Genomic DNA, 25,617 nt, shown 5'->3' with positions numbered 1-25,617 from the left:
AGTACAGCTTCCTGCCCTCTAGATGGACTTGGGAGGGGCATTGTGGCAGGCACTGGCTGCCACTGAAGATCATCAACACTTCGAACACACTAGTATATATAAGAAAAATGACCTTAGTTCCACACAGTGGTAGAGGCATGCATTTTTCAGTTCCCAAGACTTGAGATGTTTCTCTGGACTGGCCCTGGATCCTTCCAATGATAGCTAATGATTCCTAAAGAGCTCCTGTGGCATGGGCAGATGTGCCAAGTACACAGAATACCTAATTTCATTTAAATCTTCAGATACTATGAAGTATATTGCTCCCATGAGAAAAACAGGGCCCAAAAATGTTAATTAGCTTGCCAAGGACACTCCAAGCCAGGATGGATCCTGTATCAGAAGGGCATGATGGGTGGAATGAGAAATCTTTCAGAGAAACAGCCCCACATGAAGTGACAAATGGCTATTCAGTTCCTGGTATTCTAGAAGCTGAGGCTGAAGTTTGGGGTCAGCTTGGACATCACTAGACCCCCCATCGCTCCACTTGATCTTAGTCAAAAGGCCAAGAAGTAGTGGTGGTGCATACCTCTCTGTGAGTTCAAGGCCAGTTCCAGGGCAGTTTCAGAACAGCTAGGGTTACAGAGAAACCCTGTCTCGAAAAGCCAAAAATAAATGAATGAATGAACAAACAAGCAAATAAATAAAGCTAAGATGTGAGAGATTATTTCTTCGAAGAAAAAAAAAGTATCAGAAACTTTTCTGAAACAAGTACAAATGTACAAGTGTATTTTGACTAAGTGGGTGGGTTTTTGGTTTTTTTTGGGGGGCTATGTTTGTGAGACAGGGTCTTATGTAGTCCAATCACATCTTGGACTTGACATATAACCAAGTATAACACTGAATTTACAATCCTGCTGCTACCTCCCAAGTGCTGAAGTGTGTTCCACCGTTACTCTGGGTTCATTGTATATATTAATTACATATAATAGGATTCATTATAACATCTCCATACATGCATGTTATTTATTTCATTACCATCTCTTGTCCTCTTCTCCCTCCCAACCAGTCCCCCTTCTATTTCATGTCTTTTCTTGTGTGGGAACCAGTGAATTTAACTAGTTATTTGCAGGAGTAGGGACAATTTACCAATGGTTACACCTCTGAAGAAAGTATCTCTCCCTTAGCAACCTTGCATCACCACCACCCAGCCTCCCCCACAAGTTTTTATCTCAGAGACTGAAGTTGTATTTAACATTTTCATCCAGGAACACTTATACACAAGTCCAGACTATAGGGGCTGCTGGAGTAGGATTAGTACCACACACACTAAGCTGCTGCCTGCTATTTGTTTATAGAGGACATGTAATGTCCCAGAGCAGACATCAGTCTGGCTGGCATAGTGGTTGAGTTAGTTGGGAAACTCGTAGCACAGGATGTAGGGTTACTGCTGGCTTCCGGTGACGCAACAGGTAAATGTACATGCTACAGTGGAGCAAGCTCTCTAGGTGAGCCTTTCTGGGGAAGTCTGTTTCTCACTCTAGGATGAGAACGACACTTTACTGCCACTGTAAGGCAGTTGTGAGGATCAGTACCTCTCCATGGTCTAAGGCAGAACTTTTCCAGCCTTCCAAAGCACATGGCAGTGGTTGAACACTGCCAGTCAGTAAAAGTCCTATGTGACTGGATTTAAGGTTGGTAAGTAGGGTTAGGGCTGTGGCTTAGAGATGATCAGCATGCAAAAAGCCATGGATTTAAAAATGGACAGTGGTGGCACACACCTTTAATCCCAGCACTTGGGAGGCAGAGGTACATCTCTGTGAGTTCTAGGCCATCCTGTTCTACAGAGTTCTAGGACAGGCTCCAAAGCTACAGCGAAACCCTGTCTCGAAAAACCAAGTCATGATTTGATCCTCAGAGCCATTAAGGAAAAAAAAAAATAAGCTAGTAATAATAGCTTTAAGCCATCACTCTCCTTAGAGGAGTTTTTAAAAAAGAAATTAATGTTCATGTCATGCTGGGCAGTGGTGGCACATGCCTTTAATCCCCTAACACTAGGGAGGCAGAGGCAGGGGAATCTCTGTGAGTTCAAGGACAACCATGTTACAGAGATCCCATCTCAAAAAACAAACAAACAAACAGTGACCCCAGTCACTACAGAGATGACCTGAAGATGCTAGTAAAAAGCTAGCACTCTAAACACAGCACTTAGAAGGCAAAGGTAGCCACGGCACTGTGAGTTTGAGGCCAGCTTGGTCGATATAGCTAGTTCTAGTCCAGCCAGGGCTACATATCGAGGCTATCTCAAAGGAAAAGATACTAGTGCCTAATCAGGTGATGTGGAAGCGGTAAACAGTCTCTCCCTGTGTGTCTTCCTGTCTATTCTGTCTCCTATACCTTGATGGGCCCAGGAGCAATGAAGTCTATCTTTAAGCCTGAGGTTTCTCTCTGTGTTGCCATTTTCTCGGTAACCCTGGACAAATCACCTTCTTCTAAACCTCAGTTTAAAGTTTAAAGAGAGAAAGGGAGGTAACCACCAACCACATAGCAGTAGATATTGTTAAATCACTACAAATGTAGCTATTCACATGACCTTTGGGGGCGGGAGGACTGCTAAAGGGTAAACCCAAGGCTTTGGGCACGCTAATACTGTATCTCTGAGCTAGATCTCCAGCTACATGATATCTTATTCTTCACTTGAAGATAGGCTTAGGTCACACAGTTAATAATCAGGACATCATTGCGCAGGCTACTAATTTGTGTACCTGGGTAACAGAATAGATGGACCAACACAAGAGAAATAAAGAGATTAAGTACAATCCCTGTTAAGAAGCACAGGCCTGGCATTTGCTGTCAATAACCAGAGATCACCCATTAGCAGAACACTTAGCTTAGCTTCCTATGTAAGAAAAAGGAGTCAAGTAAGGATTTCTCATAGATGAAAAGTTGTCCTGCTTTAAATCAGATCTGAGTTATGGTCTAAGAGTTCAAAAATTCTACCAATAACCAGACCCATGGCTGGTTTATGGGAGAAAAAGAACTTGCTGGGGACTGTACTCAGCACCTCATACATGCTAGGCAAATACTTCACCACTAAGCTACATGCCTATGTGTCTTTTATTATTTAAGATAATGTCCCCCATGTTGCTCAGGCTAAAACATGACCTATAGCCAAAGCAGGGCTAGAGTTTGTGATCTTCCTGCCTCAGCATCCTTAGTACCAGGGATCATAGACGTGTGCTACCATCCCTGATTTCCAAGGCTATTTTTGACAGTGCCTTTGGTTAGCAAGATAAAATTTTAGGCTGAGCATGGTGGCTGCTGCCTATAATCTATCTCAGTGTTTAGTGAGTAGAAGGGGCAGAACTCCTCAAAGGACTCTTCTCTCTGTAGCCTAGCCTACAGAGCGAGTATTGGGGCCAGAACAACCTAGAGCAAGAAACTTTCTCCAAACACACTAACCTAGAGCAGAAGTTCTCAATCTTTCTGATAGTGTGACAGTTCCTCATGTTGTAGTGATCCCCAACCATAAAATTATTTTTGTTTCTACTTCATAACTAATTTTTTTGCTGTTATGAATTATAATGTAAATATCTGTGTTTCTCCCAGTGGCAAACTCTGCTGTTGCCTTTGAACTCAATCTCTTCTATCCACTTTAAATACTAATGTGGAAATGGTCTAAGCTATCAATTTTCCCCCAAACCCTCTTTACTTTTCTATTTCAAATCTCAGATAAATTGCCCTGGTATCTGGTATGAACCAAAGCTACAAATCCTAAGGACATTCTCACTAGAAGTCCACTGTACTAGCCTCTATCTACGGATCTCTTCTCATGAGTTTTCCCATGTTGGTCAGCTATTTTCATTAACTTTAAGCCCAAGAAAGAAGAATGTGTCTCTTTCATGTTTTCACCCCTACAGGCCAGTTTCTGTTGAAAAACCTACATTATTATTTATTCCTACTGGGCTGCTTTTCAGTAATATCTTCTTTGACAGTGTCTTAACTACTTCTTACTTACTTTGGTCTTTACCAGAGAAAATATTAGGGATAGTTTCTAGATGAACGTAAGACTTCACTTACCAGTCAAATCTCAAGAGCCAGAAGAGAAGCAAGGCATCTGCCTGAAATATCAGATTGACAGGCGACTCTCCAAACAAGCAAACAAATAATACTGACCAAAGCCAGTTGAAGAAGGAGGCTTAAGAGACTAGGTATGGTAGCTCAGAGCTACATTTCAGTATTTGGAAGCTAAGGCAGGATTTGAGTTCCAGACAAGTCTGGGATACAAAGAAAAGACCCTTTCTAAAAAACAAACAAACAAACAAGAAACTAAATATCTATTTTAATCAAGTACTTTTATAATGCAAATGTAATAAACTAACATGCCTCTGACTTTTACACACTTATAACAAGATCAGTACATAACACTGCAGCGTTTCCCAAGTGAACTTTCATTTAATCAAATCTACAAAGCATTTACTGGGATGACATATCTGACAAAGCCACAGACTTCTATCAAGCAGCAGTGTAGTATAAAAAGTAAGTAAAGGAACTCAATAGCCTTCTCTCAGTCTTATCAGCAGCCATGTTTCTGGGGAAGGACCTACATCCATAATTCCTTTCCACAAACCAGGATGCTACCTCTGAAGAATCAATGGAAGAAACAGTGTGCCTGTGTCACTCAAAGACCTCTATTGAGGGAATTGTGGATTAATGCATTCCTTTTTTGGTTTTTAAGGAGACTGCAATAGAAATATATTAAAGATAGCCTCAAATATCCAACAATCTTCTAACTTACATCTTAGACCGAAGTAGGAATCTACAGGTCTTTATAAAGAACTCTCTTCACAGCACAGCTGTAGTTCACGCTAAAACACAAAATGTTCCCTTTGTGCTATAGCCTTACAAATAAACATATGTATATATATGAAAGTTCAGATTCTGCATCAAGCATTATTCATTTCTTGCCTTTTGATATAAACATGAATACAGCCAAATTTGTAAAGCGTTCACTTAACAGTTTAGTTGATGAAACGAGAAGGGATATGTGTTTTCAGCAAAGGAGCTTTGTCAGCTTGAGCAGTATCCTTGGCACTCCGAAGCTCAGCTGAAGTCCCGACCTGTGAGGATGAGCGGAGCCACAAGAGTCCAGAGGTAAAGGAGGAGGCACACCCAGCTGGAGCCCATTTTGACCCACACAGCTAGCCAATCGCTGGATACTTTCTGGAACTTGGCATCAGGACTAAGAAAAACAAGAAGGGGGAGGGGAAGGAAACTTAATATTGCGAAGCTGAATCCTTCCCATACCACTCACTCACTCTGGCCAATGCCAAGAAACCCCTCAGGGAGATTTAGCTGCTACTATTAACCTAGGATAGTTCTAGTAGGGACTTGAGAAGCTATTTTCAGTTACCATGATCAACAGACTCTGCCTTTCAAACAGCATTTTCCTTCTTGCTAACATGAAAGACCTAACTATTCTTTTAGCAAGGTTCTTATATACCATCTGAATTATTCTAGTTACTAGCAAAATGGAAATAGTTTCCCTGAAATGGTTCCTGCTTAGGATATTATTACTTTGACCAGAATACTTTAATATTGCCTCTCTAGAAGCACAGAAAGAAAATATATATCAGGCCAAATGGTTTTATGCCATGATTTTCTAAAGAATTCCTACTGGGTTCTATTTCAAGCAGGGCATGTTAGCACATGCTCTTAATCCCAGGAGTTAGGTGGCTGCAGCAGAACAAGAGGAAGTTTGAAGCTAGACCATCTGAAACAAACAAAAAGGACTCCAGAAAAGGAAACTAAATACAGACAGCTTCATTCTCAGAGACAGAGAAGGGCACCACAATAAGGACAATTCACTTAGATATATAGGCATTCCCAAGGGCTGAGTATTCTATCTTTGTCTATTCCTCCTACCTGTACCAGCTGGTTATAGTCATCATGATATACAAAGAAGCACAGCAGAGCATCAAGTGGAAGAAGGAGTAGTTATACTGCACCCCCTCCTTCTCATTGTCCACAGCCCGACGAGGCTGTCCATCTTCTTCATCGTTGGCTCCATTGGTGGTATCACCAAGGATAACACTGTCACTCCCAGAGAGAGTCAGCTTGTTAACTTGGCTATTGCTTGAAGTACGGATGCTGGAAAGTAATCCCAAGAAAATCACATCAAAAGGGAGTCATTTCAGATGAAATGATGTCTTTGACTCATATATGAATAAATTATTTCTGGGCTGTTCCTACTTTGGACATTGAAAGCCCTGTCCAAAGATACAACTTGCTGCCTATTAATTACAGGATGGTACTCTTCTTAGTAGCTGCTATTTCATGGCTCAATTCCAGAAGCATGCTACCCAGTGTCTCTTCTACTGCAATATAAGTGCCTCTACTATGCTTGTAATATACCACCTACCTCTTTCTAGCCAACTTATGTAGAAAGAGACTGCTTGTTCATTTCCTGGCTGCCCAGACTCGAATAATCACACAGAAACTATTAATTACAACACTGTTTGGCCTATTAGTTTAGGCTTCTTATTAATTAATTCTTACATCTTAAGGTATTGCCACAATGCTGTGGCTTACCAGATAAGTTCCAGTTGTCTATCTCCTTTGGCAGCTACATAGCATCTCCTTGACTATGCCTATTCTCTCTCTATATATATCTCTGTTCAGATTTCCCAACTGGCTTTAAAGCCACTGACTGAAACAGTTTTATTCATTAACCATGTGGAACATTCTTCTGTATATGTGTTGCTTTTATTGGCTAATGAATATAAAGAAGCTGCTTCGGCCTATGGCAGGGCAGAATATAGCCAGGTTGGAAGAGATATAGAGAGAGAATAGGCAGAGTCAGAGACATACCATGTAGCTGCCTAAGGAAACAGATGCTGGATCCTTACCAGTAAGTCACAGCCTCATGCCGAAACATAAGACTACTAGAAATGGGTTAATTTAAGATTTAAGAGCTAGCTAGAAACATGTTTGAGGCTTTGGCCAAACAGTGTGGTAATTAAAATAGTTTCTGTGTGATTATTTGGGTCTGAGCAGTCAGGAAGCAAGTCAGCAGTCTCTGACTACACACTTATTCGTCCTTCATTTCTGTCTCAGTGCTATGACCTCTTGAAATTCTTCCCTGGCATCATTCCTCCCTACAACAGGTGAGAGGCTTCTTCCTACTTCCCAGTGATCTCTAGGTGTCCTGTTCCAGCACTTGTCAACCCTGCCTTGAGAAGTATTCAAAGAACATCAGCTATAGGCATCTGGATTTCCAACACTGCAGATGCTCACTAGAAGAACGAATTAATGACTAAAGGAAAAAAATATAAATGACATAAACTACATGATCATTTCAACAGATAAAGCATATGACAAAATTTAGTTATTTTTCAAGATGAAAATACCCAAAGTGATGGGTGATGGCAGTCCACACATTTAATCCCAGCACTCAAGAGGCAGAGGCAGGTGGATACTTACTCCGTAGCCTGGTCTACAGAGTAAGTTCCAGGACAGACCAGGCTACACAGAGAAACCCTGTCTTAGAGAAGGAAAAAAAAAAAAGAAAGAAAAAGAAAATACTCAAAGAAAAAATATAGACTTTTCAACTGATAGGAGCCCATCAGTAAACACAAATCAGCAAGTGTCATACTTAATAGTGAAAGACAAAAACTGCTCCCTCTCAAGATCAAAAACAAAGCAAAGATCCCACTGTTGAATTTACTATTTAACATTGTATCATAAGTTCTAGCCATAGCAATTAGACACGAAAAAGATAACAGCAACTGATTTCAGCAAGCTGTTATATACAGAAGGCACCTATTTCTATAGTTCACGTTATACCATAGTGGACTTGTAATGGCAGCACTCAGGAGGCTGATACAGAACGATCAGGAATTCAGTGGTGCAAATACATATGACAAGCAGATAAACATACACACATAAAACAGAGTTATTTTATAGATAATAATATAAATAAAACAAGCTCAGAGTGGTGGCACACACCTATAATCCTATCACTAAGAAGAATGCAGAATTCAAGGTCAGTATAGGCTACAAGACTTTGCAAAAAAAAAAAAAAATGGGTCCGTAAGATAGCTCAACAGGCTTGGCATGGTGATGCACCCCTTTAATCCCAATACTTGGGAGGCAGAGGCAGGTGGACCAACTGAATTCCAGACCACCCTTGTCTACAAAGCAAATTCCGGGAAAGCCAGGGCTAAACAGAGAAACCTTGTCTTGGAAAAAACAAAACAAAACAAAAAAGCTCAGCAGGTGCAGGTAAACCCTGACAACCTAATTACAGCCTTGGAATGCAGAGAGGGAAGGAGAGACTCAGTTTCTGAAAGTTGTCCTATGACCTCTGTGCCACGGCACACACCTATCCACATGGGAGGTAAAGGCTGGAGGACTAGTTCTAGCTCATCTTCAGCTAAACCGCAAATGTGAAGCTGGCCTAGACATGAGTGCCTCCCTCATCAACAAAAAGCCTAAAAGTAGCCAACCAGTCTAACTGCGGTAAAATTGGGGCCAGTAAGATGGCTCAGTGAGTAAAGATGCCTGCTGCCAAGCCTAATAACCCAGGACTGACATGGTGAAAGGAGAGATCTGTGTCCCACAAATTGTCCATTAACAATTTCCGTATGTACACTATGGTGCAACTGTTGCTCCTTCAATAACTATACACAAAATAAAATGTTTAAAAAACTGTTAAATCTGAAATACCATGTAATAATGTTTTCCATGGTAAAAGTAGATTGAAAAGGAGATATTCTCATTTACTCTTTTATATGTGGTCTCTCTTATTTTGCCAACTTGTAAAAATAAAATTTATCTTGCCTGTTTTTGAGTATTTCTTACTTTTAAATTATTAATCCAATAATATATGGAAAATGAAATGAGTGGGAAGTTATACCTGTTGTTCTGTGATAGGGACTATTAAACTTAATTTTTTTTACATAATATAAATGAGGAAAAAAGACTTATAAAAGAATTTTGGCACAGTTATGGAAATCACACCCAGGGCTTCACACATACCAGGTAAGTGCCATATACTCTGACCAACACCTTCTACTCCAAATCATTATATTTTTTTTCTAAATGTTCATTCTGAAGATCCCTATTTCCAGTCCTTGGATTTCTATCCTTCTACACAAAGGAGGCACCTCCATAAAACCAGAATGAAGCTTTCTGAACGCCCCCACACCCATTTTTAAAGACAGGGTTTTTCTCAGTGTAACAGCACTGGTTTTCCTGGAACTCACTCATAAGGATGGCCTCAAACTCAGAGATTCACCTGCCTCTGCCTCCTGAGTGCTGGGATTAAAGAAAGTGCCACTACCGCCTGGCTGAATTTTTCTGAACTATAAGACATATACACATACATATACATATACTTGCAAAGATAGGCAAAGAACTTTTTATTGAAGGAAGCATGCTGGTAGAATTTGCCAAAGGAGGTGGAGGCAGGAGGATCATGAGTTCAAGACCAGCCTGGTCTACAGAGCTAGTTCCAGGACAGGCTCCATAGCTACACAGAGAAACCCTGCCTTGAAAGATAGATAGATAGATAGATAGACAGACAGACAGACAGACAGACAGACAGAGCTATATTATTTCTTTACACTGCTTTTAAAACATATTATTCACTTTCATGAGAATCTTGTATTAAGCACCTCTTATCTAGAACTTACCTAGAATATATAAGGCAGACAACAAAGATAAATAGCCCCCAAAAATCATCCAAACTCATAGAGTGTCCACTCCGTGACAGTGGAGTATAAGCAGGAGCAAGAGTAGTTGAATTTGCTGGAGACACAGTCGGTGAAGTTAAGTGTGTAATGATGCTCATAAGAGAGGGGTTGCAGGTGCGGTCTGAAAATGGGAAAGTTTTGCTATCATTAGTTACAGCTCACTCGTGTTCCGAGGAGAATCAGAGGGCTTGCCTACACACCATTTAGCTGTGTTGTGAAACACAGGAAAGATATGTTTAGAAGAACATGAAACTCAGCAGTTAGTACTGTATTTACATCTTACCCGATGATCTACCTTCAGAAAAAGTAGTTATCTTAAGTTTTATAAATATCTATTGTGACTTCATTGGTTTTGTGATGTTTAACAGACCATTTTAGCTTCCAAACAGGAGTGCATCCCTAGTTTTATTTCAGTTACTTAAAATGTAAATAGCTGAAATCTACTGAGAACACTGACCATTTCCAAGTAGTTTTCTTGTTTGTTTCACATTTGCTCTAGCTCCAGTTTGTATACCCAGCAAAGGAGCACGTCTATTGATGAGTTAGGACATTCCCTTACCAGGTTCGTTGGTCATGGCTGACCAGGTGAGGTAAAGGGTGTACAGAGTGATAATGGAGGACTGCAGGAGGCCAGAACGAGGCTGATGTTCCTGTGGAATCAAACAAAAACAATGCCACATGATCTGTAAGAAATGAATGATCCCCTGGGATGCACTCAATTATTAGAAATTGAAAACCTGCTTTCTGACAGTTAAAAGAAGACAGGTAGCCCTTCAGTTTCAGTTAGTCTACAAAATAAAATGACACATCTACTGCTGGTATGCAAAGCATTTCACAATCTTGAAAATTTCTTTATATCACACAAAGGCTTTCAGTTTCTAACCTCTTTATATGAAGAAAAATCCACTCAACTCTACCACAAAATAGCCAGGTGACCAATCACTTCTTGGAAATGTCCGTTTTGGTTTTTATTCTTTTTTTCTGGATACTGTTGCCCAAATTCAATCCTGCTTCAGCTTCCAGGATTGCTGGAACTAGAGATTTACCATGTCCACTTAGTAATTAAATGTGAGCTAACAACAAAAAAAAGTAAATGAAAATTTTTTTTCTTGGAAAAAGGATCACATGTAGTTCAAGGCTGGCCAAATATGGTGATGACCTTAAAACAACTGACCCTTATGCCCGGTACTGAGCTCAAACTCACCTTTGTGCAGGCTGTGTGAGCCTCTAGCAAAAAAAAAAAAAAAAAAAAAAAAATCAAACACCCCAGTCCCTCATGCTTTTAAAAAATACTATTTATGTATTCTATGGTGGGAGCGAAACCTCAGGTACGGTCAGGAGTTAGTTCTCCTACATGATGGGTTCCAGGGATGGCACAGGGGTCATCTAACAAGCACCCTTGTATGAGTCATCTCAGACACTTCCCTCATGCTTTTTTTGAGAAAAGGTCACAACACTAAGGTTTTCTAGACTAGCTTCTAATTCCTTAAGGGATTATCACACTTCAGCCTTTTAAGTAGCTGGGACTGCAGGATGTACTACAAATCCAGGCATTTTTAAAATTTATTTATTTATTTATTTATTTATTTATTATGTGTGCATGCAATATTCTGTGTGTATGCCTGCAGGCCAGAAGAGGGCACCAGACGCCATTACAAATGGTTGTGAGCCACCATGTGCTTGCTGGGAATTGACCTCAGGACCTTTGGAAGAGCAGGGAATGCTCTTAACCTCTGAGCCCCAAATCCAGGCATTTTTTTTTCATTTTACAAAAACAAGGTCATTGGGTGGTGTTGGCACACGCCTTTAATCCTAGAGTTTGGGAGGAAGAGGCAAGCAGCTCTCTTGAGTTTGAGCAAGTTCCAGGACAGGAGTCAAAGCTACACAGAGAAATCCTGTCTTGAAAAACAAAAGGAAAGGAAGAAAAAAAAAAAAAAAAAAAAAAAAGCAAGGCGATCTGGGATTGCAGGCATATCCAACCATACTCACTTCAGTTTTCTCACATTTAAAATAATTCTCTTAAATTCTCTTTTCTCTCCTTCCTTTAGTAATGAACTCCAGTGGCCCAGATTGACCTTCACTTGCAGAAATATTCCAACCTCAGCCTCCTAGGTTTAGACTGGTTCTCTACCATTTTTTTACTAATTTATTTTCAATCGTGTGTTTATGGATCTGAGTGAGTGCATGCCACTCATGTGTGGATGTCCTTGGAGGTTATGAGCCTCCTGATGTGGTTGCTGTAGACTGAAAGAGCAATACTTACTGCCAGTAGCTGACCCATTTCTCTAGTCTCCTTAATTTTATCAATTTGTAAAAAAGTGTTTATGTTGTGTATGAGCACGTGTATAACTAATAACAGGTGCATGTCTTGGTAAGTGTTTTGAGGTCAGAGGACAACACTGGTTATCAGTCCTTCCTTGTCTTCTGCATCTCCCACTACATCTCCCAGGCTAGCTGGTTCTCATGTCTCCACTCCTCTCACAGTAGGAACACTGAGATTAAAGACACGACTACCATGCCCAGCTTTTTACATGAGCTTTGGGGATCTGAACTCAGGTCTCTCTTTATGCTTAGTGTTTTATCCATTAAGTCACCTCCCCATTTACTCTTAGAATAAAAACTGAGCTTGGTAGCTCATGTCTGCAATTCTAGCACTACTGAAGTGGAGGATGAATAATCAGGAATCAGGTATCCAACCAAGGCCAGTCTGGGCTACAGAATGTAAAAAGCCAAACATATGAAAACCAACATTCTACTCACATTTAAGACTCTGTTAAGGTTTTATTTCTTTGGTTTCAGTTCTTTGAGCCAGAGTCTCACTACATAGCCGTGGCTAGCCTGGCAGGATGATCTCAAATTTGTCGAAACTGCTGATGAACATTACCACACCAAGCTTCAAGTTACCTAGTTTTGGTAACTTTGGGACTACTTTCTTCTCTTTAAGTTCTGTTTAAATATATTTATTAAGTATGTGTAGGGACATATTTGTAACAGTGTATGTGTGTATGAAGGTCACAGGACAACATGCAGGAGTCAGTTCTCCCTGTCTACTCTATGCGTCCTGGGATTAGAACTCCAGGTACTAAGCTCAGGAATAAGCACCTTTACCCACTGAGGCAACTCACATCCCCAAACTACCTAGTTTTTAATGATCAGGAAATGAATATCATCAAGATATAGGAACTCAACTGGGCATGGTGGCACATGCCATCAAAGAGGTCCCAAAATTCAAGGTCTGGACTGTCTGGTGCGTTTTAGGCCAATTAGGGCTATAAAATGACAATATCTCAAAATATAAAATTAAAAACTAAAAAAAGTCAAGAAAAAAAATAGCCCCTCAATAGCACATACACGATCACTAAGCTGTAATTACAAATATTTAACAATATTATGGAGAAATATTTAAGTAGCTAAATACAGATATAATTAAAACATTGCCTGCAATTTAAGCTTAGCTAGCATTAATTCTAAGTCTTTCACAAGAGAAAACAGAAAACCATCATACCTGAACTTTGGGGAGAATGGATATAACAGAAACAGCAACACAAAAAATCAGGTTAAGGCTGATGAAGACCTTATTTTCTGTGCAGCCATCTGGTTTGGTGTAGAAGATGTAGAACAACACAGCAAATATGATCGAAAGGATATAAAACAAGCTTGTACAAAACAGCAAAGCTGGAAAAGGGGAAAACAATATGAATATCCAGTGTCCAAAGAAATGGCTAGAATTAAGATCAATTTTCTTCTATGCTATATAAGGAAAGAGACTTAATTCATTCCCATGGTGAGCAATAAACTGCAAGAAAACTTGAAATGGCCCAAGGTTCAAGCTTCATATTGTTTTAAAATGATTCTCCATTAAACTCCAAAATCCACTAAGTAAATGAACTCACAACCTGGAACCTAACCTGGGTTTCATGGGTTCAAAAAAAAATATTTGGTGACTCCTTTTGAATAATCTCTGAATTACATATTAAATACATGCATAGGTTTTTCTAGATGATTCCTGGTTTTTCAATGGCACAATTTAGGGTCAGGCGTGGTGGGTGAACAGCTGTAATACTAGCATTTGAGAAGCTAAAGCTAGAGGATCACAAGTTCAAGGATAGCCTAACTACACACAGCTCCTCTCCACAAACTAGGTCACAGCTGGCAGTAACTACATGTCAGGGATGATGTCTAGGTAAACAAAGCAGGCTCTCTTTGAGACAATTTCACTCTGTAGCCACTGGCTACTTAAACCTGGCTCCCATCACAAATAATGATGTAACCTCCCTGGTCTGGGAAAATAGTTCCTTTCCATTCACATAGTTAGTCATATAATTGAATCTAAATCTAGAAATGTTTTCTTAGCATCTCAGCACTATAGTTCCATTATTGGCAGACTCCAATGATGAATGTACTATGCTCACCTTCCAGCAAGGCATACAATTCACAATAGCTTAAATGACAAACTAGCTTTTTAAAAGACGTTATAGGGGGCTGGAGAGATGGCTCAGAGGTTAAGAGCACTGACTGCTCTTTTGGAGGTCCTGAGTTCAGTTCCCAGCAACCACATGGTGGCTCACAACCATCTGTAATGAGATCTGGTGCCCTTTTCTGGCCTGCAGAAATAAATAAATAAATAAATAAATAAATACTGTGCACATAATAAATGAATGAATGAATGAATGAATAAATATTTAAAAGACAGTTATAGGAGTTGGAGAGCATTTGTGCTGCTCTTCTAGAGGACAGGGGTTTCAGTCCCAGGGGAATCTGATTCCCTCTTCTGGCCTCCATAGGCACTTCATAAATGTGGTGCACAGAAATAAATGCAGGTATAACACCTCCCCACACATACACATACTGTTCTTAAAAAGTAAGCCCTAGCTGGGCGGTGGTGGCATAAGCCTTTAATCTCAGCAGAGGCAGGCGGATCTCTGTAGATTCTGGTCTACATACAGAATTAGTTCCAGGACAGCTAGGACTGTTAACAGAGAAACCCTATCTCAAAAAAAACAAAAAAAAAAAACAAAAAAAACAAAAGCCTTAAATTGAGTTTATATATTCAAAACTGGAGATTTTATTATACTCCTTACTTAAGGTAGCAGTAAGACGCTCTGCAGTGAGTTTAGGCACTTACCAGCATACCAGAGCCTTGGGTTTCCTTCTTCCATTCGATTTACCCACGATTCATTCCAAGAGTGAGCCATGTCTACCAAGAGCACCAGTTGGATGATGATGAAGAAAGTGGCCCCTAACATGCCAGCACTAAACCAGACTGTAAACAAAGACAACAGTTACTCTTCACCATAACAGTAACAATTCAGAATATAGCTGCTAAACTTTATGAGCAGACTTCAAGTCTAGTAAAAAAGGACAAGCAGTAATAAACATTCTGTCTATAACAGTACAGTTTGATTATCATTTCAAACTTACAGGTATTCTTTCAGGAATGTCTGGGGATTTCCAACCTTTACAAGCATTTTACATGTGTGTTGTGGAGGCCTGAAAATGTGAGTCTTTGAGGTTATTGTGCTTCTACCTCAAAAAAAAAAAAAAAGAAAAGAAAAGAAAAGAAAAGAAAAGAAAAAAAAAAGAAAAACGGGGTTGCCACCTAGGTGTTGTTTGGAGTTCTACTCTCAAAGGTTACTGTCAACAGGTGTGGCTAATTGCCAGACCTTGTGCTCCAGGAATAGGAAGTAGATTGTTCCTACCTCAAACAAAAGTCTCAGCATCCAACTAAGTTCCAGTTCCCTTTATGGAGAAAACTTTGGATTCCATCCAGGGAGTGGTTTGCCCAATGTTTTGGTCTAGGATGTGAGCGTGACTTGTTTTGTTCTAGCAACAGAATGTTTAACTATAAATGTAGCTGGTTACTTTCAATTGCTAAGTTCCTTTCCTTGTATCATGTTAATGCTGTCTTTTGTCTTACTCCTACCTTCTGGGGTCAAGGGTATTTTAAACAGTTGGAAATTAAAGTGTGCGAATTTTCAGTACTCACAGGAATTTCCTCCTGATATTATCCTATATGTTTCTCCATTTTATTATTTTCATTCTCGTCTTCATATTCTCTACTATATTTGAAATCCTCAAGCCATTACCCTCATGAGACGCATTTTTGTCAAGGCTGGTCCCCAAGAGTGAGTGAGTGAGTGAGTGAGTGTACTGAGCATGAGTGCATCAAATAGATATCTGAGAATAATTTCTTTGAGTCAGTCCCCTCCTTCTATCATGTGAGATCCAGGGTTCAAACTCAGGCTGGTCATCAGGCTTTGTGGCAAGTGCCTTTTACCCTCTGAGACCTTTTAAGACTTGTTTCAGTTTGTAGTAAAGGGAGTCTGGTGAATTGATCCATGAAAGAGAGTTATCAACAATCAGTTAAGAGTACAAGTTCTTTAAAATCGGCCAGACCAAGAGTAGGCTAATGCTTCCAAAATGTCTTTTGGTATTCAAGCTCGTTTCTAAAGACAAAAACCACAACTACAGTGTCTGAGTAGAGTTGTAACATCTGTCTTTCTGCAGAGTTTAGCAATATTTTCCAAATACCATATGACAATTTTTTATTTACACTTCATCTATTTAGTTTTGTTTTAGCTCATACAAACAAAATTATTTTGGTTAATTCATCTGGACCATGGTCAGAGTCACAGTCCAAAACGGACTGCTAAGGTAGATGTGACTATTAGGGAGTGGAAGGCTGAGGAGTATCTAGGCAGACACAAAATAGAGTTAGGACAATATGGCATTATTTATTTAATCAATTCATTAAGACCGCACATTCTAAATAACTTCATAAGACTTGTCCTAAACTGGGCAGTGGTGCCACACAGCACTCAAGAGACAGAGGAATGTGGATCTCTGAGTTCTAGGACAGCCTCATCTATAAATTGAGTTCCAGGATACACACCAAAACCAGAAACAACAACAAAAAAAATATGTTCCCTTTCCTTTTAGGGAGATGGGGGGAAACCAAATAGGAAACTGTCAGATGTCACTTGATGACATGTCACAGAAGCAAATTAGGACGGGAAAAAGCAATATGGGAGCGTTAGAACCTCATGTTGGCCAGGCAGTGGGGGCACACACCTTTAATCCCAGCACTTGGGAGGCAGAGGCAGGCGGATCTCTGTGAGTTCAAGACCAGCCTGGTCTACAAGAGCTAGTTCCAAAACAGGCTCCAAAGCTACCAAGAAACCCTGTCTCGATAAACAAAAAACAAAAAGCAAAACAACAACAAAAAAGAACCTCATGTTGATAAGTTCTCTGATGACTTTTCCTCACCAAATGAGAAGATAAACTATTTAGTATAAAATTAACATATAGTTCCAGAAAAGCTGAGAAGTGGTCAAAATATCTCCTGGTTTTAATTCATCACTGTCTTAATGTGTGGTCATACAACTGGACACCATGTCTCTAAGGCCAGCTCTTAATCACAGAGTTATACGCATCAACCCTTCAGCAGTCCATACCTGAAGTAAAATGGCCCCCAGGGATATAGAAAGATCCAACCATGATACCAATAATGGCAGCAATTTTGAAGAACCAAAACCTAGCAAAGAACAAAATCACACTTAAGAGAAATGCTAATTTTTATTCTTATACTGAGAAAAATGCATTTTAGCTACCAAAAGAAGCCTAAATAGCATTTGAAACAAATATGTCTAGGCTTATTTCTTCATTTGACCCAAGGCTATTCCACTCAATATTTCATACAAAATATATTAAACAAGGTCTTGTGACATATGCCTCTGATCCAGTTACTATAGAGGTTAAAACATAAAGATACCTGTCAGAGCTATTTTTCATGAGCTATTGTGGGCCTGGACACAATAACAGTTTATAGTAATTGATAATTCAGATGTCAACCCACCCAAGAAATTATTCTTAGATGGAGAAACCCTGCCCAGCAAAGCCAGCAGGGCCACTGACTCTGAAAACTGTTGCTTTCATCTATAATTTCACTTGTGCAGTAATAGCTATGTTATCTCCCCATTACCATGCATTTTCATGTAATGTGTACATGTGATCTCATGATTACATTTCAATCTTATGGGCAGTACTGCAGGTGTCTCTCCTTGTTCTATATTAGTACTTCAAAAACCAATACCGCCTAACTGACTAGCCATGTCCAGGTATTATAATCACACTTTAGAAATTTAAAATAATGCACGTATTCTTTGCCTTTTGCTTAGATCTCTCAATGGTTTAGTTTTATCCCTTTGCATCCTGTAGTGGCTTCTTTAAGACAGTTGGGACCTCCTCACAGATGCAACTGCAGTTTGCTACAAAATAGCTGATAAGTTTTGTTATATATCCTCAAACAATGCCTGTGTCCTTAATAATTTTCCTTGTAGTTTTTTTATTACTAACAAGTTGCTAAGTATAAACAGATATATGCTTGGGAATTTCTTATGACAGGACATGGAAATATAGATTGAGAATAAGATAGGAGAAATTATAAACCATTAGAAAAAAATAAAGAACACATGAATAGAAAAACGTTTGAGAGAAGATTCTTTCCCTACAGCCATTAGACTCTAGTTCCTACACTTATTGTGACTTCTCTTTTTGAACCCTGAGTGAGTCTTCAAAGCAGGCCCTTGAAGGTTTTCTTTCTTTCCTTGTTTTTTTTTTTTAAGATTTATTTATTTAAATTGTGGCTTCTCTTTTTGAACCCTGAGTGAAAGTCTCCAAAACAGGCCCTTGAAGGTTTTCTTTCTTTCCTTTCTTGTTTCTTTTTCTTTTTTAAGATTTATTTATTTATTTAATCTATGTTGGGGTTTTGTGAGAGAGCGCAGCTATAGGGTCTGTAACCTAACACAAGAATGCAAGATAAGTCATTCACATTTATGAGTAAATTTTGGAGTTTTCTTACTTTTAGCACATAAAGGTAATGCTTTTCTAGAATTGTAAGTTCTAACAGTATTAGCTACATGGAGAGTACATTTATGGAAGAATCATTACATTTATGGAAGAAATTATCCCCCAATCCTCCATTTACAAAATAGGACACAAGGAGCTAGAGAGATGGTTCAGCAGTTAAGAACACTGACTGCTCTTCCAGAGGATCAAGGTTCAATTCCCAGCACACATGGCAGCTCACAACTGTCTATAACTCCAGTTCCAGAAGACATGATCAACATATATAAAATAAAAATATTGAGAAAACCATAACAAAAAACCAAAATAGGACACAAATACTTTGTCCATAATCACAGTGCTCATTAGCAAAAGGCCAGAACCAAATTTGACTTTCAGTCTATAACCTTTACTACTGTCTTGAGCTAAGTATGGGGACACAAACCAGTAATTCTACTAGGAAGGTGGAAGTAAGAGGATCAGGACTTCAAGGCCAGTCTGGGCTGATGAGACCCCCATCTCAAAATAACCCAACCAAGGCAAGCAACCAGCCAACATGGCTTACATGGCAGAACATGAAGTATCAAGCTTTGAGAACTGAATATACATGAACTTTACCCCTTTAAACTTTGATCTTTCCCAGTTAAAAGATCTTAGGCAAAATATTTAGCTTCTCTGAAATTCAGTTACTACATCTATAACAAACAAAACATTTACAAAGCTCCCATCAGCTTCCAACTGAGAAATTTATGTCAAAGAACTGGTCAGAAGGAGGAAGCAAGAGAAGCAACCCATTTTTTTAAAATTTTTTTTGCTGTTCTAACTTTCTTGTATACTATGTGTGTGCTTCTGTTAAGAGTATGTGTCTCAGGCACATGCTTATCTATAAATGAAAAAAAGTGTCTAAGCATTGTGTCTCACCTATTTTACAAGGTACTCTAAGCAACTGAAAGAAAGCTATCAAAAAATTATAATAATCTTTTATGTATACATCTAACCATTGATTAAATATTACATACATTGCTTCCATTCAAACGGCATTATCAACAGCTGAAGGTGAGGAACCATGAATATTAAAAGACAATCTTGCTTGGGAGGCAGAGGCAGGCAATCTCTGTGAGTTCAAGGCCTATAGGAGTTCCAGGACAGGCTCTAATGCTACAGAGAAACGACCAAAAAAAACAACAACAACAAAAAAGACAATCTTACATACCCATTGTGTATTGCGGCTCTGGGATCTTTACTTGTTTTTACTTTTAACATGAGCAAAAAGAAGGCAAAGAAAAAGATGGCCACAGCAAAGTTGATCCGATATACAGCTTTAAAACCGACCAGCACATCACAATCTTTCTCTGCCTTTATTATATCAGGCATCTTGATTTGAAATCCTTCTTCACAGAATCCAGGAATCTGAGGAGACAAGGAATTTCAATGCCATGAGAGTATCAACACTACAGATACGTAATCTCAATCCAGAAGCAGGATTTGTGAAGAAAAAAAAAGAAAGACAGTTCAGAGGTTAAGGCTGCTCTTCCAAAGGTTCTGAGTTCAAGTCGCAGCAACCACATGGTGGCTCACAACCCTCTGTAACGAGATCTAGTGCCCTCTTTTGGCATGTAGGGATACATGCAGGCAGAACACTATATCCATAATAGATAAAATGAAAAAAAGACTGAGAACTGAAATTTTTGACTTCCAATTGACTACAATCTTATTCCCTAAAAACATAAACAATTACATTTAAAAACAAAAGCTGGGATGGAAAGACAGCTTAGTCATGAAAAGCAGTTGTTGCTTTTACAGAGGATCAGGATTCAGTTCCCAGCACCCACATGGTTGCTCACAACTGTCCATCATAACTCGAGCCATCAGAGCCAATGCTTTTTTCAGACTTCCAAAGACACCAGGCATGCACATACATGCATGCAGGCAAAATACTTGTACACATTATATGTATAGTGGTAATTTGAATGTAATTGGGCCCCATAATCTCATAGGGACTGGCACTATTAGGAGATATTGGAGTAGATATGGCCTTGTTGGAGGAAGTGAGCCACTGTAGGGACAGACTTTGAGGTTTCCTATGCTCATAATATTGCCCAGTGTCTCAGTCAACTTCTGGTTGCCTGCAAGATGTAGGACTCTCAGCTACCTCTTCAGTACCATGTCTGTCTGCATGCCTCCATTTTCCCTGTCATAATAATAAACTGAACCTCTGAAACTGTTTTCCTTTATAAAAGTTGCTGTGATCACAGTGTCTCTTCACAGCAATACAAACACTAAGACACATATACACACATACTTTTTTAAAGCTGACTAGTTACGACAGTTAAGCCTGTAATCCCAAAGTTTGAGAGGCTGAAGTAAAATGACTACAAGTTCCAAGTCAACCTGTACTACACAGTGAGTTTAAGATTAGCCTGGGTCATTAGTAAGCCCTTCTCTGAAAACAGGATGTAGCTCAGTGGCAGAACACAGGATGAAGCTATGGGCTTGGTTCAGTCCTCAATTAACCCACCTTCCTGAAGTTATTTCAATTTTCCTACAGAATTTTTCAGCTACAAACTCCTTCTAAAGGTAAAAGAATATTGTAGCTTAAAGCTTATGCAAACAAGGGTAAAACGTTTCTAAATTATTTCCTCTGGGTTGTTAGACTATGTATTAAGTTTAAGACCAGTCTAGGCTACAAGAAACCCTATCACGTAGTAATAATTGTTTTAAGAAAAGAAAAAGAAAAAAGTCTGGCAGTGGTGGTGCACACCTTTAATTCCAGTACTCTGGAAGCAGAGGCAGGCGGATCTCTGTGACAGGACAGGCTCTAAACTACAGAGAAATCTTGTCTCGAGAAAACAACAACAATAACAAAAAAATAATAATAACTGTAATAATATCAATAATGTTAAAAGCGCTAGCTAGACGGTGGTGGTGCACACCTTTAATCCCTGCACTTGGGAGGCAGAGACAGCTAGATCTCTGTGAGTTCAAAGCCAGCCTGGTCTGTAAGAGCTAGTTCCAGGACAGGCTCCAAAGCTACTGGGAAATCCTGTCTCAAAGAAAAAAAAAGTCCTAAATTACTGGGGCTTTAGAAATGGCTCAGGGATTCCTCTTGTGGAGGACTGGGGTTCAGATCCCAGCACTCAAATGGTGGCTCTCAACCATCCCTAACACCAGTTCCAGGGGACATGACACCCTCTTCTGACTTCTACAGGTATGACAACATACATACATACATGTAGGCAGAACACTCATGCACAGAAAATAAATCTTTGAAAAGTATCTTAAATGATCTTGATTGAATGTAACAGTAAAAGTATTGTAAAATATAAAAAGTAATAAAAAATAACCATGGTAAAATGCTTTAACTTCTACTTACCTTCTTTAGCTGAGTTTGTATACCTTCTGTCATCATGATGCAAGACACAACAGTGCCAAGGAAAAGAATGGAAGCATAGATGAGTCGAGTTACAGTGGAATTCTTGCTGATGGGACAGCAACTGCACAGCAGACATGATGCTCCACTACAGAGGCATGGAACCTATAACAACAACACCATGAGCCATAAGAGCTCCTTCACTAGCTGGGTGTGGTGGCGCACACCTTTAATCCCAGCACTCAGGAGGCAGAGGCAAGGGATCTCTGTGAATTTAAGGCCAGCCTGGTCTACAGAGCAAGTTCCAGGACAGGCTCCAAAGATATACTACAGTGTACTTAATAAGCTCTCTACTGTCCTTTCCTGTCTTTGGTGGAGTATTCAAATTTTGGGTTTTATTAGCCCCAAGCCCAAATCTACAAACCAAAGAAAGTAAAAAGTCTACCAGCAACCAAAATAGCAGACACATATTCTCCCATCAACCTCAGAAGGCAACAACTCTGAAACACCGTAATGTCACCTGCAGTTTCCACCCACTGCTATGGCTCAAACCTATCTGTGCTACTTTGCTGTACAGTTCCAGCAAATCAATACCCATATTTACTTCTCCAGGTCATAAATACCTTGAGGGGAGACCACTTCTAGCCTTGTACTTTATACCTTTGCATAGTAGGAAATCAATAAGTACTGTCATGTCTACTATGCACCGTCTTTTCCGTTTTTAAAAAGAACATCGCAACTCTTGCTCAAGCCAAAAACCTAGAGTCTCGATTCTGGAGGGGTTCCCAGGCCCAAGGAGAGGTCCCCAGATTGTTCCCTGGGCAGCAGAGGAGAGGGTACCTGAACTGGCCTGGGCCCTTAACCATACTGATGAATATTTTGCATGTCCCCACAGAACCTTCATATGGTGAAGGATGGAGATAGAGACAGAGACACATATTGGAACACTGGACTTAATTCCCTAGGTCAAAATGAGAAGCAGAGGGAGGGAGATCGTGAGCAACAAAAGCAGAACCAGAGGGAACCTTCATCCGACGATGGATGGAGATAGAGACGGAGATCCCCATTGGAGCACTGGACTGAGCCCCCAAGGTCCAAATGAAGAGCAGAAGGAAGGAGAACATGAAAAAGGAAGTCAGGACTGCGAAGGGTGCGTTCACCCACTGATACAAGGGAACTGATCGAATGTGAGCGCACCAAGGCCAGCTGGACTGGGACTGAACGACCATGTGATCAAACCGGATTCTCTGAATGTGGCTGAAATGGGGGCTGACTGAGAAGCCATTGACAATGGCACTGGGTCTTGGTTCGTTTACATGGACTGGCTTTTCGAGATCCTGGTCTGTTTGGATGCTCACCTTCCTGGACCTGGAGGGAGGGGGGAGGAACTTGGATTTCCCACAGGGCAGGAAACCCTGACTGCTCTTGGGAATGGGGAGGGAGGAGGAGAAGGAGTGGGGGGGTGGGAGCGGGAGGGTATTGGGAGGAGGGGAGGAAGTGGAAATTCTTTAAATAAATAAAAAAAAGAAAAAACCTTTTAATTAATTACTGGAATAAAAAGCAAAGATAAAAAAACTAGAGTCTCAAAGCCTCCTTCATTTGACTTAGAAGAGCAACTTGTAGACAATGACGCGGCCATACATCCCCATTTAAAGGGAAGTTTTAAAGCTAGGGAAACCACCTTCTCATGCCGATGTAAAACAAACATCACTTATCAATCCCACTTAACATTTTCAAAAGACACAACTCTGTGTCCTCACAACCGCCCTTGCCTCTTTCTCTTTCTGTAAGTCAACTATCCAAGCAGCAAGATCTAAGCACCTGAGTTACTCATCACCAAGAACTCTAGACTTACATATATGTTCTTTTCAGAGAAAAAAAAAAAAAAGGAAAGGAAAGCCAGGCAACGTAGCACACATCTGTAACCCCAGCACTGGGCTACAAAGTGAAATCCTGTCCCCCAAATAATAATGAAGGGTTCTGTTAATACATACAGGCCAGTTGTGGGAGCTCACACCTGTAATTCCAGCACTAGGTAGGCTTGCTGCAAGTTCGAGGCCAACATGGGCTACAAAGTTAAAAAAAGCAAAGGCTAAAATCCTCTGCCTGGAGTGGTGGCACAGACCTGTAATCCCAGTATTCTGGAGGCTACATCAGGATTGTTGAGTGTGAGGTCAGCATGGGGACTAGGGGTGAAGCTGGGAACTCTTTTTTAAGAGACGCCTTTAGCATAAGCAAGGTCCTGGGTTCAATCTTAAATACATATAAAATAAAATAAAATAAAATAAAAAAGATAAAAAAATTACCTAAAAAATAAAACTAAACAGTGGCTATCTTCATGACTTGGCTCCCTGATATCCTCCCCGCCCTATTTTTTGGGGGGAGGGGAGATAGGGTGGGTACCGGCAGTTGGGTTAGATTAAACCCAGTCTCTGGACATCTACCGGTAAACTGTTATTTGCGACTTCCTGTTTTGAGACAGGGCCTTCCAAGTGCTGAGATAACAAATGATCTGCCATGCCTGGCTCTCCACAGCCTTTAATTTCCTATTATTCTCGTCCCTCATTCCCCTCTTGTTATTAACCCCATACAGAAAAAAAAATTAATAAAATATAAAGCAGTTTCTAGCTATAAATACCTGGATTGCATCATTTCATATAAAACCAAAACTTGAAATGATGCTATTCAGGGAAAAACGAACAAGATATTTACGACATTACCTCTGCCACGAAGCAGAGACTGAATCCTTGGTTCATTACATCAGTTCGGGAATGAGAAAACAATCAGGAACTGGTTCAAAGTAACACGCTTCTCTGAGGCAGATTTGTTAGCTTATTCAGTATATTCTCGCTTTCCCAGACCCTAAAATTAACTTTTTAAAATGTTTTAACATTGACAAAGTGATCTGACTAATTTCTGCACTTTCTTCTCACAACAGCTCTGGAGGACAGAGATGCCAGGTTGTTTCATTCCTCAATGTTTAGGCCGCAGCGCTAATTAAATAAATGGCTACAGCCAGTCCCGTCTGAACCCGAGCTGCAGCGGGGCTGACTTGAAATCCGCGTTCCCCAACCAGCTCTGTAGAGCGCTGGCGTATGCCGAGCTAGGGAGAAAATCTGGCTCCGGGAACCCTAAATTTCAAGATGCCATCCTCAACCCCCTCCTAGGGATCTCGGCTTCGCTGCTCCTCCTCCCATCCCGCCTGAACCCAGGATCCGGAAGGCTCGCGGGGGCGGGGCGTCGGAATTGTAAACAATGGCGGCCCGGCCTCCAGCCACCCTCCGCCCACACCGAGAGCCAGCCCAGCCGCCGCACCCCGACCTTGGGACGTCGCCTCCCGGGGCCCGGAGCCCACGCGCAGCCCGGGCCTGCCCGCTCCTCTCCGCGGGCCTCAGAGAGGATCGGGCCCGCCGTGGGCGACCTGACAGCCATTGCCGCGCGCCTCGGGCGCCGGAGGCCCAAGGTCTCGGGACTCACCCAGCTGGCCAGGGAGAAGACGCCTAGCACGGCCCCCATGGTGACGCTGGGGCCGAGACCACCGCTCCGAGCGGCTCCCTGCGCGGTGGCCAACTGCCGGCTGAGGTGTCGCCTCAGAAACGCGACGATTTCTCAAGCCGGAAACAGGGCCCGCCCTTCGCAGGACGCCCAGCACGTCATCGAGTGGCCCCG

At 40.6% G+C, this 25,617-nt stretch overlaps 1 protein-coding gene across 1 annotated transcript; it reads right to left on the bottom strand.

The window, feature by feature from the left end:
- Positions 1-4,305: 4,305 nt before the first annotated feature.
- Serinc3 (serine incorporator 3) lies at positions 4,306-25,581 on the bottom strand. Its single transcript, XM_048440972.2, has 10 exons — positions 25,426-25,581; positions 21,952-22,113; positions 19,792-19,988; positions 17,189-17,268; positions 14,860-14,997; positions 13,240-13,409; positions 10,294-10,384; positions 9,675-9,855; positions 5,905-6,129; positions 4,306-5,221 (listed from the first exon to the last, which is right to left on the bottom strand). The coding sequence occupies exons 1-10, from the start codon at positions 25,462-25,464 to the stop codon at positions 5,083-5,085; spliced, it is 1,422 nt and encodes a 473-aa protein (XP_048296929.1). The 5' UTR covers positions 25,465-25,581; the 3' UTR covers positions 4,306-5,082.
- Between the last annotated feature and the right edge of the window lie 36 nt (positions 25,582-25,617).

Source organism: Myodes glareolus, chromosome 10 (assembly GCF_982192425.1).
Source record: "Myodes glareolus chromosome 10, mMyoGla1.1, whole genome shotgun sequence".
Classification (NCBI taxonomy): domain Eukaryota; kingdom Metazoa; phylum Chordata; class Mammalia; order Rodentia; family Cricetidae; genus Myodes; species Myodes glareolus.
This window is presented reverse-complemented; position numbering and strand designations above follow the sequence as displayed.